We start from the raw sequence: 16,769 nt of genomic DNA, 5'->3' as shown, positions 1-16,769 counted from the left end.
AAGGGTCTTTTGGAGAAGAGGTTTTAATACTGAAGACAGACTTAAGATGTGTTTCAGTATGACAGTCTAATTACAGGCTGCAATTTCAATTTCATTTACTTATGTTGCATCTCGTGATGGCTTAACATTTCCCAGAGAAACAATTACAGGACAGTACTAAGAACACAATTTACTGTCTCCAATCTTCATGAATATGCAGAATTCATTCCACCCAACACCACATTTCATTTCTGACCCCGCGGTGCTCAGTTTACACTAAAAATAACAGAAAAAAGTGTCTTTATACATTTTATATAGATACTGTAAATTATTCAAACTTGTACAGATTTGCAACCTTAGCCAAAAGTTGCATTCTAAAATAAATAAATCACACTGTAGTCATAACAGCTATAATGATTTTAAAATAGTGTCTGGAGACAAAATGAGATTGGGATTTCATCCTCCCGTAGACTCTGTATCTACAAAGTTACAAACAATACTCTGGCCAAAATCCAAGAGGATTTTTCTTCTAAAATAAAGACCCAAAGGTGGTGAAAGGGATGTAACACATGGGCAGAATGAACTATGAGGTGACAGCATATGTTGTAGCAGTTATTTGATCATAGCCCCAGTGATGAGAAATCCTGTCTAAGAAAGAACTGGCTAGCCTTCAAAAGTCTTCAAGCCAAGAAAAGAAGGAAGAGGAATAATGACAAAAATTATCTCACCTGCCTTTTTTCTTTCTCTGTGTAGGTCAAAATATTGGCTGCAATAGATTTAGTAGCTGTCACTATCCAGAAGAGGGAATTATGTTTGTAGCCTTTTGCCTTACTGCTTTAAAGAGGCCAGTTTGTCCACTCCTGCAACATGGCCATATCCTGTGGGATCTACTCACTGCTTATCAATATGATAGCAAACATACCTAATGCTATGAAACTGCTCTTGTCTTGAGCAACAGAAGCAGTAAGCAATTTGAAAATGGTATCTATTATATGGTCAACTTTTAAGCAACTTTTTTCCTCTATTAACAGCCTTCTGAACCTGGTTTCCTATGAAAAAGAAGATTACGAAAAAGAACTGTGTTGGCTGAGTATCCCATGAATAACTCATGAGCCCATTTCCCACTGTTAGCTTCATCTGACAAATATACATTATTCTAAAGTCATTAATTTCCTAAAAGTTTTCAGAAGGTATGCATTTAGATAGCAAATGCAGCCCTTAGCAATGCCTTCCCCGGGAGCAATGACTCCAGTATGATCCTCAGTCCCTATTAGACATCGGGACCCACACAGCAGAAGGACTGTAAGAATAGTGCCACTGTGGAAAAAGCTCTAATTGGTGCCCATACAAATCAGACATCAGATAATACAATCATCTCTCTCTCACACTTGAGAGCAGCCCTCAATAGTTCTGCTTCTCCCCAGAAAATGGCATTTTTAAAGTCTGTAATTAATCTGTAATTAATTCTGTAATAAAACATCAAATGATTCTCCTTTCTTTAAAGGCTATGCTCCTCAAAAATACATCCTCAGAGAACCCTCAGAAAGATGTCAATCAGACTGAGCAGTTTCTGGAAGGGGCAAGTAACAGAGGAGAATCAGAAGCTCAGAGGCAGCTACAGAAAATTACATTCTGGGGTAAACTTCCCATGTTTTAATTACACAGAAGCAGCTTTGCTGATTAATCAGGCTTTTGTTTGTCACTATCCACCTTTCACACATTTGAAAACACACAGCCTGACTTACTTCTAATCAAACTTTCTTCTCAGAGCAGCACCCAGCTGGTGGGGATGTGACTGAGGTGTGCAGAAGGGCTCCCAGCAGCTGCAACTGGCAAGCTCAGCTCCATGGGATGAGCTGCAGCCCTTGCCCATCAGAGAAGAACATCTGCACATAATGATGATGAAATGGGGGACCTGCTTTCAAAATGGCTTACTGCTCTATTGGTAATTCTTTTTCCACTAACTTAAGACTGCAGCCAAGTATAACCACAAAATGATTGCTGTCCTCAGCCACTAACAATCTGTAGAGCTTCTGGCTGTTTTAACCATCAATCTCATTCAGCTGACTGGTGGAGGATGCAGATGAAGGAAAAGGAATCCACTTCAATGAAATTAGCTGTTTCTCTTACTAAATTCTCCACCTTCCAGCCAACAGCTCTTCTCAAGCTAATAATGTCAGATGGTTTCCCAACAAGGTACAGTGAAATGAAGAGACACCCCTCTAGCTTCACCCTCTGGCCAAATTTGGCCAGGATCACTTGAACACAATCCAGTACCCCGTGGTGCATTTTCAGACCAAGCTGCTCCCTTCTCCAGCTGTCCTGCGCAGTCAGTCTTCCACATATTGTAAACATTTGCATAGTTCTTACAAGACAACCTGTGCTGCTGGAGTGCAAGGAAGTAAAATGATGCCAGTAATGTGGGATTTCTCATTTTCATTACTTCCTCTCCTTCTAATTAAATGTGAGTCATGTTGGCAGTATCACCAGTGCACCAGGCCAGGAGGACTCATCGGTGCAGAGCTTCTCAAACTGTGGTCCGCCAACTCTCTGCAGCAACAAAGACAGAGGAAGAGACCCAGAGCTGGACCCTAGAATCAGATTAAGCAGGTTCTTGGGGGTTTTCTCACACATATCCTGGTGCATTCACTAGTGCTACCTGCCACTTCCTTGGCTTTGTGTTTCCATACAATTCAGATTTGCACTTTGTGTCTCACAAGCCAAGATAAAGCATTTCCAGGGCTGTATCAGCCGGGAATTTTAATACGGGCCAAATGGCAAAAGAAAGCAAAGTGCCTTGCCTCACCTCTTCATCCAGGAAGGTGGAAAGCAGAGCTCCAGCTGCTCATTTCAGCCACAGTGTGTCCAGAAGATGGCAACTCCCAAGTTTTCAAGAGAGCAGAGACTATTACTCTGCGTCATTGGGAACCGACTAAATGAAATTAGAGCTTTTACAAAAAAAGTTTTGAGAGCTTTGACTGCTTTGTAGGGCATACAAATGTAATATGTTTAAACAATGGAAAGGAGACACAGTCACAGAAATAACTAATGGGAAGTTTGACAAATAATAAACTTCCTTGCCTCCTTTCTTTTTGTTGCCATCTCCTCTTTATAACTAGATTTCTAACAACAGCAATTTGCTGTTGAATTTCTCTATTGGTTAAAGCCTTACCTGAAGAGTCAGCTATAGCTATTCAGTTATTTGAAGGGCAAACTGCTACCTCTCTAGGTAGTTTTCCCTAGAACAGGATCTAAGGAAAGCATAAGCCACTGGCAACACAAGCACAGTTCACAAATTTCCTTTTTTGAGTCTTGAAGCTTTGGGAGCTAGAAGTTGAAACAATGAAACAAGTAGGGATGCTGTATAAGTCAAGGGGATTAAGGGAATGATGCTTTTCTTTCTAAAGAACTCTTTCAGCCTTTAGGATATATCCCACCCTTTTCACAAAAAAAAAAAAAAAAAAAAAAAAGGAAAAGAAAAAAGAAAAAAAAAAAAAAAAAGAGAAGGCACCAGAGCCTTGGATTAAAACCACAGAAAGAGAAAAGTTTGTTTTACTGACTGTGAAAAAATGCTGGATGTCTGGAGGAGACTGTGGAAAACAAATGTTCTTCCCTGGGTATGTCACAGAGAAATAAAAATATTTCATAATGAAATAAAAATATTCTGCTCTGCGATCATCTGAGGTGATCTTCAGTCTCAAGGGTTCAGCAATTCAACAAATGAAAATCGAAGTCAATAAAAATGAATGAAGCCAGGCAAGTATTCTGTATCAGGTGACAAAAGTTATTTTGGGAGCTTACAAACCGGTGAGTGCAGTGATACAATGATGGCTCATCTGCATCTGGCACTGTTCCAGGGAATGGCCCCTGAATGGCAATTCCCATTAGAGAAGCAGTGCTGCTCCTTAATATTGTTTTGCCCATGCTTCAGGACCTTAATACCCCAGAGTAGCTGCAAATGCACCAAGAGCAATTTGTGCAGGGCTCCTCATGGAGAAATGAGCTATTTTAGGAGTAAGCAATTCTTTTCTCTACAATAATAGCAGCTAGTCTGCTGTACCAATGGACTGATTCAGTATCAACACTGTCAAGGTACTTCAGCCTCTGACACTTGTGAAGGAGCTTTGTGCTCCCTTTAACCATCAGAAAGGGGAAGAGAAATTTGCTCTGTTTTCAGTTTTATGACAGCTTTTAAAAATTTTACAGCATAAGCACAGCACCTAATCCAACAAAGCCTGCCAAGAACATTTAAAATCAAGGTCTCAGAGAATTTGTTTCCTATAAATTCACCAGTATTGTAAGGAAAGGATCTTTTCCTCAGAAAGGCAGCACAAATCCCACTGGAGTTGCACAGGGCAGAGGACTGTTTTCTGCCACACTGTGAGAAAGACAGCTGAAAATACTGGGAAATAGGCTGTAGGGATGCACAAAATGCACTGGAGTTAATGAACAGGAACAGGAAGAAGAAGATGAAAATATTATTTCTGACAGAAATCAAAGCATTTTCTCAAAACAGAATCAAGAGCAAGAACAGGCTATAATAGGCATTTAATTCATTGAATGCAATGACTGCTCTCAATACATGAAAAATAAATTCCTACCTAAACTATTGCCTGTTACTAATCAACTACCTAGAGAAGGGTAGAGAGGAAAGGTGGAGCCAGCAAAACTTTCGTGAGCATGTATGCAAAGAGAAATCCTATCTTCTTGCAGAGATGCTTTTCCTTTAATTTCACAAAGTAAAACATGTCAGATAACTGAAAACAACACAAAAAACAAAACAATAACATCGTCAACCTGTAATCATTCTAAGATTTCTCATCACTAGAAATGGAAATTTTTTTTTCTCCTTTTACTAAGGAGAGGCTAGCCAGTACCTTTAAAAATCATCTCTTTTGAGTTACTTTCTTCACTGTGAGAAGGTGAAGAGCTGCATCTATTACAACTACATGCTGTGCAAACCTCATTTGGACATGATCATCATCCATCACTCCTGCTGTGCAGGTAGCATATGAAAGGGAAACAAAACAGAGATCGTGCTGCAGTATTTGACACCACCCACTCCCCTGCTCACATGCTTCAGCTCACCTAGAGCCCAGCTGCCACGCAGGAATTCTCTTTTTGGGACCCCCACCTTTTCTCTCCCTCCATGCATAGCTTGGAGCAGCTCTGATGGTTTTAGGGGGGTGACAGAAACCTCTCTTTCTCTCCCAAAGCATTAAGGTTTTCCTACTGAAAAGCATGCCAAAGATAAATTATTATGTGCAACCTTGCCTTTGTAAATACACACACATTACTTGCAGCAGTACCTCTTCTCATCACATGGATATGTTTCAACAGAAGATGAATATTGCAAGAGAAATCAGAATGCCTGTATCCTTTGAGGCAGTGCTGTGCACAGTCCTGAAAAGAGCTATTAATGCCAGCACCCTACTTCTTTTCTCTAGCTCACACTTCGACTAACTGTCAGTGCTATCTATAATCTCGACCAGGGATAGTCAGTAGAGGCACAGAACTTAAAAAAGCAAGAAAGATAGTGTTTGTCTTTTTCAGAAAGCTCTGGAGTAAGCTGCAATAAATATTAGATGATTTTTAGAGAAGCAGAAGCAACCAGAGTTAGCCTTGAAAGACAGAATGCCGCTTTAACAACACTCTTTCTACCAACTCACGTAGGATGCAAAGAGAGAACCTTCCTTGTGTTTCACAGCTCTGGTTAGCGCTGTGCCAATTCAGGGGACTCGCACTAGTTTGTCACATCCTGACACTTGGTATGACTCAGGTCAGCAGGAGTTGCCTGCACTTTGTGTTTTCTGATGCACTGCAGCATGCCTGGCTTTGAACAGCTGTACAGCAGCGCACACTAGAGAACAGCTCTCTCCATCTCACCCACAGCCCTCCGAGCGCCTCCAACAACTCGGGAGAGCCCAGACAATCAGTAACACGGCACGGTAACACCCAGCTGCAAACACACACCCCCTCCCTGAGTGCAGGGACAGGAGGGGTGGCACTTCTCAAGACTCCTTGCTTCCCTCAGCATGTTAATAAGCCACTTGGGAGGAACAAGCCCTCTAAAGGCACCTCCTGAGGATCGTGTAACAGACCTTCTTCCCACAGAGGCTTCTGGACAAGAAACACTGAACTAGAAATCTCGTGCTGCCCTAGCAAACATGCTACTCCCTTTTTTACAGGACTAACAGCATTTGTGACGTGGGTCCCCCACACCGTGCTTCTCTAGTCTCCAGCTAGAGCCTAATCTCCATCACAGGGAGTGAAGTGCCCAGCCACCTCGTTTATTAAAAAGATGATGACACGCGCATGCCTCTCAGCGATTTGATAAGCTCCTGGCACATAATCGCAGAGAGGAGCACTCTGGTCTCTCTCCACTCACGTCTTCAACAGGGAATGGCAATTCCAAGACCCATCACTGACAGGAACAGAGAATGATTACCTAGAGATTCCTGATACAGGCTTTAATGTTGTGATGTACCAAGTGTGGCATCTGCAATAAAGCAACGGATGTAAGCACGTGCTGAACCTTACAACCATGAATGGCTTCAGTGATTTCTCTAGGACTACACATAACTTTTGAGGCAAACACATACAAGAATGAAAGATCAGGGCGTGAAAAAGTGTACAGCTCTCACTGGAACAAAGTGATAAAGGCATTCATGAAACTGACCTCTATAAACTCACTCTTTTATCTTCTACCACAGTTTTAAAATGCAGCTGGAGGCCAGGAAATGAGAGGATGAAGAAAGCCCCTGCAGGTTATCTACACAAACTAATGAGGCCACAAACACAGTAGCCTAGGCACCACTTTGTTCAACTCCCAGGTTTAAAAGCAGCAATAAGTTCACCTTCCATCTCAGTAAACAGACACAAAAGCAACTGTTTCATGGTTCCAAACGTGTACTCACCCAGAAGAGAAGGTTGAAAACAAACATTAGGTACTTGATACACTGCAGGCAGTTGTGAGCCATGCTGCACCTCTTCAGTTCTAGGAGAAAAATAAATGAGAGATCCAGGTAAAAGACAACGTACTTGTTTCCCTTGGGGGTCGTGTACTTAGCCTTGGTGGCCTTCGGGCCTGGGTTGGTATGAAATCCAAAAAAAGAGTTGCTGGCAGCCCCAAACTGGCCACCATACATGCTGCTGTATCGACGGAAGGCGCCATTTGGGAAACTGTAATCCTTGCTGTCCAGGGAAGGGCTCCTGTGATAGGTGGACTCATCGGTGCTGGACCTGCGCATGGTGGCTTCAGGTGTCCCGTTCCCGCTGCTCTGACAGCCGTCGGGCGAAAGGTTGGTGATCTTCCTTCCTCCTCCTCGCCAGGAATCCCCTATTGCTTTGCACCTGCTGTTCTTTCGTCGGCCATCCTGCCCAAGGAGTTACGCGCACTGAGCGGCAGCAAAGTTGGTGAACTGAAGTCTGCTTAGCCAGAAGTTAGGGAGCAGCGTGCTTCCACATGAGAAAGACTTCTGCACAAGTAAACATTCCCGTCACTGTCACGATCGTCCCTCCCGGCCCACCCCGCTACCAGGGAAGGAAAAATCAGAGAGAGATATACTGTACCCAGAGCAAAGAATTTTTAAAAAAGGAACCGTGACCTCGCTCGGCTCGCAAATGCCATACAAAACCCCAGCTTCCACATGCCACACACAGACAAGAGAGCGCCGCTGCCCGAGACCCGCGGCAGGAATTATCCGAAAGGCGAGCAGCTGCCGTGGCCCTTTCCCGCCGGCCACATCGCTGTGCCCCGCGCCGCCGGGCTCACTCGGCGCATCCCCGCATGCCGTTCCCGCGGCGGGCGCCTGTGGCACGCCCGCCCCGCCGCTCCATTCCCGGCGCGGCCGCCCCTCCTCCGAGCGCCGCGCCAATGGCGCTGCCCGCCCGGCCGCGCCGCGCCCGCCCCGGCCCGGCCCCGGCCCCGGCCCCCACAGCCCCGCCCGGGACCGGGGGCCCCCGCCCCGAAACTCTGAGCGCGGCCGGACCGCGCGGAGCCCGAACCTGGGTGCAGGTGGCTTTCGCGGGGCTGCCCGGATACACAGGCGGCGCTGCCGAAAGGAACGGGAATAAGTAAGTGCTGTGAAGGTATCGTACGCAAAAGCGCTGGGGATGCTCCGCGGGGAGCTGGGTCAGGACAGACCGTGCTCCCCTTGCCGGAAGGCTCGTTTGTTCCGCTGCGGATCCATCACCGGGATGTTCCTAATTCGCTCAGTCCCACGGAATCATCACTCAGCACCACGTATGGCCAGATCATTTGTCCCCCTGTCAGAACGCACTGATCGGCGTCAAGCTCAGTACGCTGGGGAGCACTTCCCTAAAATCTGACAGCTCCCACAGGCAGTAAAGAGTTGAAAATGTGCCACACACAACTTTTTCGGGATGGAAAAATCTTACTGAAACTGTGGCAATTACAGTATTAATACTCAGGAAAGCAAGACTCATTTACCATCTTTGCCCCAAATTCCCTGTGCAAGTAATTCACTTGTCTCCATGTGTGCCACGTCCTTATCTGTCTGCCTCCTCTCTGCCTTCCTGCTCCGTCTGCCCTTTGAATTTGACTGTAACCTACTGAAACCACGTCAAAAGATGGCTGGCTAACATTTTTTAAAAACGCCTGCCCAGCAGAGAATTAATCAAGATGAAAACAGGTTTCCTTCATGAAGCATCTTGCCAGTCTCAGCATAAATCATGAGACACGGGCAGCAATTAATTAAAGAACAAATTAGTAAAAGTAAAATGAGCTGGTTTTGCACATAGCCTAAGCAGTTTGCCCCTGCAAACCACCCTCAAATTCTGTTAATTTACAAACTGCAAACTTAGAGACTAATTATTTCTCTTCATTTCCTCCACAAACTATAAATACACTGACCATACCTGGTGCAAGCTTTAGAGAGAAAGAGCCTGAGCACAAAACACAAGTGTAATAACTCCTGCACCATCTGTTTCAGTAACTTTGATGACTTACAATTTTTCCACTTTTTGATTTCCCTACCTCTAAAATTTATTTTCTACTCCCCTCCCTTTCCTGTACGATATGAACTCTGCCCCCTTAAAGAAGTCTTCCTTCCCTGGCACATAAAGATGGTCCAATGGAAGCAGATCTGTTCTCAGAGTTCCCAATATACTATTAATTTTTTCCTGTGGTAACAAACAGTTCTGCCTCCAACCTTTCTCCTCACCTGTATTACAACTAGACCAGTTTGGTAATAGATACCCAAAAATTATTCAAATATTTTATACATTTTCTGTCACTATACAAAAATGCCTGTGCACAGAGCATCATATTAAATGGTGAAAGGAAAACTGGGTATAGCTCAGCACACAAATTATGCTGAAGCAGTGACAAGTCAGATAACTGTTATTTAGCAAGGGTGCCCATGGTACTACATTTAACAGAGGAGAATTTGGCATATTTACCGTAAACTAGACAACTGAAGCCCAAAGGCAGCTCATTGCTATATCTGGATAAAAAAAGGGTTAGAAATCACTTGCCTTCCCCTTTTCTGAAGGCAAGAAGAAATCATCAATTCTTAAGAGAATGAAGTCCTTAATACAGTGGAATAATTCATAAAGCCAAGATCTAAGGTAGAAGGAAGAGTTTCTAAATGTTTATTTTAAATAAAAAGCAATAAACATCAACACACAGTGGATATATTTCAGACAGATGCAGAAAATGCATGAGGAAGGCTGAGGTCCTGCACAATCCTTACAATAAAGGGTACTTTTTCTCCAGCCTCTTTTCACCATCATCCCATAGCACATCTCATGGAAATGACAACTTTTTTAAGGCACTAAAGTGTAAAATGTAGCTCTCAAGTAGTTGCTGTTCTTTCTCATTACAATAACAACAGCTAATTAGAAACAGAGTCATTTAGTAAACAGGCATTACAATCATTATTTTATTAAATCTTCCACACCAGGAAACCCAGTCAGAATCTCTAGCCTAAATGGGAAATCCTTGAGAAAGCAATGTTGCACCAGCAGGATAACTGCAGCTTGGATGACATGCTTACATGAGGGAGTGATGTCCTGCATGAGGATTGAGGGAAATCAACAAAAGGAGAAGGGCTGGTGTACTCTACTCTTGCCCATCCCTGGTGTGAAGTGAATGGAAAGGGCATGCTGGGGCCCCTGCTGACATTTAAGCAGTTTAACAAGAAAGTAATGTGTGAACCAAGAAGAATAAATCTTGGAAGCATTGCATCACTGGGCCATTGTGTCTAAAGGGTGACCCAAAGGACAAGCAAATTAGAGCTTTCACAAAACTTTTTGTTAATGACTGAGCCTAAAATCACAGCGTGGATCTAGTGACCTCTGTTCACCTCTGCTTAACATCTATTTTTTCTCTCCCCAGCTACATCTCTATATTCCCATCCTGTGGCCAATTCATATTGATTCCTCTACACAAGAAAGCAAGCACTGTGCAGTCTTGCCAGCAGAGGTTCAATTTGTATTGATTCTGGTGGCACGCTACCATTTAGGTTATAACAACTCTGTCCCTGCCACTTTGAGTGGAGTGCTGGTAACCCTTCACTGTCTCCAGCCAAAACCCTGGCCCTGAAAGAGAAGAGGCAGCAGTCTCACTCTAATGTTCACATCAGGTGAACTCCAGGCAATAAACTGTAAAAGGTTTGGGCATCAGGGGCAGATCTCTTAACTGCGTTATCCCTCACACCCTTTCTCTGAGCAGCCTCAGTTTCACCTGAAGATACACAGCTGCTTGTTCAACCCACCCTTTGCACCTCACCCTGAGCTGCAGCCACCACAGACTCCACACCACCTCCCTTATTATTTTGAATACCGCTTTCTCCCTCAATGATTTAACACTCACGACCAAAAGACATCAGTGCCTTCAGCTCACACAAAGTGCAGCACTAATTCACCTCCTCATTAATTTACTCTCATAAGTCCTTTAATGGTTGCACTGGTTTTCCCCCTACTAATGCCTCTTGTCACTGTCTTCAAAATTCTGCGTACCTGCTCCATCCTCCTAATGAAACAATCCACTTTGCATTAACCTCAGTAGACTTTGTTAAGAAGTGATCCACAAAAAAAAATTTTTAAGAGCCCTGCTAGAAGGTAGTAGTGAAATACGCTATATAAAACAGGGTATGGATGTGACAACCGCTCCTGTTCTGCAACAAAGGAGTGTGCAAAGGCATGCACGTGACAGGTGACACCAGTCCCAGTAGCTTCAGTGAACAACATGACCAAGATCAAACATTACTACAAGAGTGGGATCTTTTTGTGAGTTACTAGATTTGCTTCACACCACAGCACTGAAATCAGCTAAGGGTGATCAACTCATGAATACACTCCAAATGCTGAACTTTTTAATTTTATGTACATACAGAGATCACCACAGAAAAGTGTTACTCAAACCTGTTTGGCCCTGCCTGTCTTTTTCTTCAGCAATAGGCCTGGAGAGAAATCCCTTATTTCCTCACCCAGTGCACTCTTTGCAGCTACAGTTATGTTATGTTTGATTCAGTGATGCAGGTTTTATAAAAACTGTACCTCTTCCAGCAGTCTAAGAGAAACATCTCTTCTGACTGGAAGGTGAACCAAAGTTCAGGGCCAAGCTGGCTGTTTCAGCTAGGAGGAAAAAAAGCCTTGTGATGGAGTCTTTGATTTGTTTGCTTTTGTATATTCATTTTGTATGAATATAAATGACTAAAAGAGCAAAGCAAAGAGAGGGAGAATATGATTTTTAACCTGTCAGCCTCACGCTGCCACAGGTTTTCAGTCTCTGCTCAACCTTGCCCAGGACTGTTTAGTGTCTTCATAAGTGACATAGTGGGATACAGCACACCCTCACCAAGTCTGGAGATGCCAGCAAGCTGAGTGGGGCAGTCACCACACCTGAGGGATGGGATGCCCTCCACAGGGATCTGGACAAGCTCTGAAAGTGGGCCCATGGAAAGCTCGTCAGGTTCAACAAGGCCAAGTGCAAGGTGCTGCACATGGGTTGGGGCAACCTCCAGTGTCAGCACAGGCTGGGGGATGAAGGGATTGAGAGCAGCCCTGCCCAGAGGGACTTGGGGGTACTGGCCATCATGGCCAGCAGGTTGAGGGGGCTGATTCTGCCCCTCTGCTCTGATATGAGCCCGCATGGAATAGTACATCCAGCTCTGGAGTCCTCAGTTCAAGGAGGACATGGACCTGTTGGGAGTGGGTCTGCAGGAAGGCCACAGAAGCAATCAGAGGGCTGGAACACCTTCCCTCATGGGAAAAACTGAAAGAGTTCAGGTTGTTCAGCATGGAGCAGAAGAGGTTCCAGGGAGACCTCATTGCAGCCTTTCAGTACCTAAATGGAGCTTAAAGAAAGATGGGGACAGGCTTTTTAATAGGACCTGTAGTGATGGGATGAGGGGTAATGTTCAGACTATATATATAAGGAATTTTCTTTTTTTTTTTTTTTTTTTTTTTTTTTTTTACAATTAGATGATGAAATTCTGGAGGAAGTTGCCCAAAGAGGTTGTAGATGCCCCATCCATGGAAATATTCAAGGTCAATTCAAGCAGAAATCAACAGCTTTCCTCCCTAAATCCTGCTCTCTCCTAAAAATTCACACGTTGCAATGAGTCTGCACACGTTGCCAAAGACTTTAAGCGAGGTGCAAGTGGGTCAGGAGGGGAGCCATTAAAACTAGCTCCCGAAGTAAATGCCAGATATGTTAAAGCAGTCCCCTAGGAAACAGGTAAATCAAGCAGCATCGGTTCTACTCTGGGCTGCAGGTCCTTCAGCTCAAAGAGTATGACCATGGGGCTGTCAGCTGAGGAAATGTCTAGAATCTTTTGTTTTCAAAAGATATAGGAATGTTTTTAATAAGTGAAGCAAAAGATAGTATGCTTCACTGCAACCTCAACCTTATCACACACCTAATAAACCAGAACTTCCCTTTTATTTCCAGGGTCCCTGCTCGTCCATTAGCAATTTCAGTATCTGTAAAAGGTTATAGTTGCTGGAAAGGGTTGAGCCTTGGATTGCATGGGCAGAAGAACACAGTCAGATATTCTAGAGATTTCCTCAGCTAATACAAAAATCTGTTGATATTCACAGTTGTACCTACAACTACTTGAAATATCTACTGATGCCTCCAACAAAACTTTGAAAATGCATTCCAGGCACAAGCAATTTCACTTACATAGCAGACTTCAGGGTTGGTTGGTTTTTTGTTTGTTTGGTTTCTTTCATTTTCTTTCTTTTTTTTTTTTCCTTTATAAATGAGGAAATTTGCAATAAAAAAATCTTCAATACTTAATAGCTCATCTCCTTCTGCTCACATGTCACCTGAAGTCATGATCTTTGGTTTATGGCATAATTAGTTGCTATGGAAATAACATCATCATAGACACAGAGAAAATATTCTAGGTATGATTTGCAATGCTCTTTATTTAAGCCTGTGCACAAGTAACTTTGCAGAAACCTCATTCCTTTTTACATGCTCTCATCTGCATAACTGCTGCCATCACATCTGCCTGTGGATTCAGACTCACTGCTATTCCTACCTGCTTGACTCAGGCTAAGGGCATTTCCTTCACCCACACTGGAGCATCTGTGTGTTCAAACAGTGCTGAAAGTGTACATACACACACAATAGCTGGTGCCAAGTCAAACTAAACAAATAAAATCTCTTAAAAATTATCTGGTATTGGCCCCCAAAACTCCATGCACCACAGAGCTCTCTTGCCATTCGTGCTTTCTGGGCTTCTGTCATCCTCTTCTTTGCTAATGATTTCTTTTGTCCAATTCTAAAATTTTTAGAATAAGGAGATTTCTTGTTTCCCCAGGAAATTCTGTATATTTGAGCCCTACACAGAGAGGATTATTGCTGCAGATGAAAGACAAGCAGTGCCAGTCTGCAAATTCCTGAAGAAGCAGAAAGCCTGTTTCCCTACTAATGTCCTCAGTAATAAAGAATGAAAGAGCAGAAATAAAGAACCCATCTGACATGCCATACAAGAAGAGTTGTAGCCCAAATAAAACTTTTGTCAAGACCTATCTTTGCAGTGTCAGCAGGTCCTAGCAGCACAGATGCAATTTATGTGCTAGTTTTCTTAAAATCAGGTTACTTTCTCTAACCTGAGAGATCAGCTGATGTTCAAAGAAGCTCCATTTCAAACACACATGTGGTACTCAGGATCTTTCTGTCAAGTATAAAGTAATCAGGCATGAAAAGCTTCAAACTGCACAGTTCCGATGAAAGGAGAAAGTTATGGTGAAAGCAGAAGCAGACAAAACCAAACAATGACTTAGAAAAACTCAAGGATTCAATAATGTTCACTAACTAATGCCTGCCTTTTAACATCTTTATGGATTTTTTCCTTGGAGACTCAAAATGGATTCTCTTCTTTTCTTGCATCCTTAAAAACAGGACTAAGGTTTTGCATGCATATGAGCACGAATCAAAGTTCACATAACCATATTTCAGCTCCATTTCCAAAGCAATGAAGGCCCAGAAGCGCTCCCTGACCTCACAGGCACCGAGTGAGTGCTCAGCACATTTAAGAATCAGGTCACAGAGAGCCCATTCCAACTGAGTACTCAACCACAGTTCTCACTGCTTTGAGATATTCATGTACTAAAATAGTAAGCATACATTAAATGCTTTCATGAGTATGACTGGACATAAGCAGGAGAAATGCAGTGTTTCAAAGGCTTCAGATCAAGCTGAAGCCCGCATGTGCTGCTGTAGCAGAAGGAATTCCCCCCGAGCACACACCTTTGAGGCTGCTGATCCACAGGTCTGCTGGCTGGGAGGTGCCTTCAGCCAAAAGAACAGGGCTTGAAATGGGGTAAGGAGCTCTCCTACCAACAACTCAGTCAGCAGATGTGAGCGAGCACGCCAAGACACCAGGGCTGGCCAGAGAAGTGATCTCTGCTGCTGCACTGCTGGGCCTGCATCCATCTCTTCATAGCCAAAAGTCCTCAGTTTGCTCACAGCTCCCTTAGGCTCCCCTTCCAAAATCCAAAGGTGTGTTGGAGAGAGCTTAAAATTAAAAAACTGAAATATAAAAGAGCCTCCAACAAATTAGAAGAGTATTTGAAAGGGAATTATAAACAAAACCACTATGTGATAATTTTGTATCGAGATTAAAATGTAATGAACTTGTATAAAGAAAATGCAAGTGACCATATATCTTCTTACATATAAGATTAACAGCTATTGTTTCTTTTCTTAATACTGTATGGAATTGCCAGAGTTGTATCATACCACATAGTAAAAGTAAACAGCAGTGGATCTCTTATCCTTGACATCTCTGTAACCATTCAAGCAAAAATAAAGGAGCTTCTGATATTAAAAAATAGAAAAAAAAAATTCTTGGCAGGAGCACAAGCTTTGGCTTTTTGATTTGCTATTCTGAGTATTTGTAAGAATGAAGTGTCAAAAATAACTTGAGGACTGCTAGCAGCAGACACATATTAAAATATATATTTGAACAGACAACACATATGAGTAAACAATTTAAAACAATAGCCTAGGATTTACAGTCCTAATAGGCATATTAGTGAGTACAACAGTGCTAATGCTTGAAATAAAAAATTTCTTTTGGAATAAAAAGTATCACCTGCACTAGAAACCATGTATTTGTATTTACTTCTTCACATCACCACAATTCAGCTCCTTTTATATGTCACTGTCAAAATCTGTAAATAAACTCATGTTCCTAAGAGTACATCTACACAAAATGAAGAGGCACCTGCATTTTAAGGCAGAACACATGCCATATCCTTTCTGCAAAACACACCTAAATTCAGTTACCAAAACATAATACAGAAGCTCTAGTTCAGCCAAATCAAGATGTCTAAAACAACCAAAAGAAACTCATCCCTATTTATTAAGGTGCGTAATGCTATTTAACTTTCATCATAGAGGCTTTGTTTGGACAGAAATAAGATATAATTTAGAGTTTTAATGATACAGAGCGAAAGATAATTGGTGCCTGAATTAGGATGCTCATTGCAAAGGTACTACCAAAGTACCTGTTCAGTCTTTAAAGTCATCCCCTATTTTGCATTCTGCATTTAATCAACACCAAATTTGTGCCTAAATCGCACCTGAGCATTTGTGCTCAGTGTCTCCTATTAGCCTGTAGTAGGCTTTCAGACATTCCCACTCTGTAAGAAACACTTGTCACAGGACCTTTGCAAAATTTAATCCTGCTAAATCTCAGCTCTTGCATACGCTAAACCGCTAAAAATGCAAGGTCAACCTCTTCTGCAGTCTGACCTCCAAGCAGTTTGTTTGCTGTGTTATATTTATGAGGATGTTTATGAAGGCACTATACACTATTTATACACTAAAAAATTATTCTGCATCAAATCACCAAAAAGTCATCTGAAAAGGAGCTTTTTCACAGAAAAAGTATATCTGTTCCATGACGGTTTTCAGAAATTACAGGGAATGCACAAAGGAAAACCAGGCTTCCTGATTTCTGTATTCTGAATTCCTGCCTTTAAACAGGATTTCTTATTTGATGGGGAAAGAAGACCTCCTTAGAAAAATATTTATTTTACATATATTTCCAGATATCTAAAGCATATTTAGCTTCTGCATAGCTCTGGTATTGCTAATGATATTTATCTCAAATAACACATGATTATGAGCCTGTAGAACTTTAATTAAGATGCTTTATAGCCTTTTATAAGTGTCACCCAAATCTATGCTGTAGGGTAAACTACTTTTAATTTCTATTTGTGATGTTTACACTGTGCAAAGAGATTCATTATAGTAAAAGCTAATTATTGTTTCTTAGAAGGCTACACAAATTCCTTGGTCC

General features: G+C 42.5%; 1 protein-coding gene across 17 annotated transcripts in view; it reads right to left on the bottom strand.

Annotated features, from left to right (window-relative positions):
* The window catches only part of TSPAN4 (tetraspanin 4), a 412,669-nt gene that overhangs the window by 175,786 nt on the left and 220,114 nt on the right, over nt 1-16,769 (bottom strand). For 13 of the 17 annotated variants that reach the window (XM_068193872.1, XM_068193881.1, XM_068193873.1 and 10 more), the window contains one exon: nt 6,897-7,355. The exons of 1 other annotated variant lie outside the window; for it this stretch is intronic. In XM_068193872.1, coding sequence (XP_068049973.1) covers nt 6,897-7,355 — 459 coding nt within the window. The remainder of the gene's footprint in view (nt 1-6,896; nt 7,356-16,769) is intronic. 3 more of the 17 variants (XM_068193879.1, XM_068193880.1, XM_068193875.1) reach the window with 1 other exon arrangement.

Source organism: Anomalospiza imberbis, chromosome 6 (genome assembly GCF_031753505.1).
Source record: "Anomalospiza imberbis isolate Cuckoo-Finch-1a 21T00152 chromosome 6, ASM3175350v1, whole genome shotgun sequence".
NCBI lineage: Eukaryota > Metazoa > Chordata > Aves > Passeriformes > Viduidae > Anomalospiza > Anomalospiza imberbis.
The sequence above is the reverse complement of the archived record's forward strand: the minus strand, read 5'-3'. Positions and strand labels throughout refer to the sequence as shown.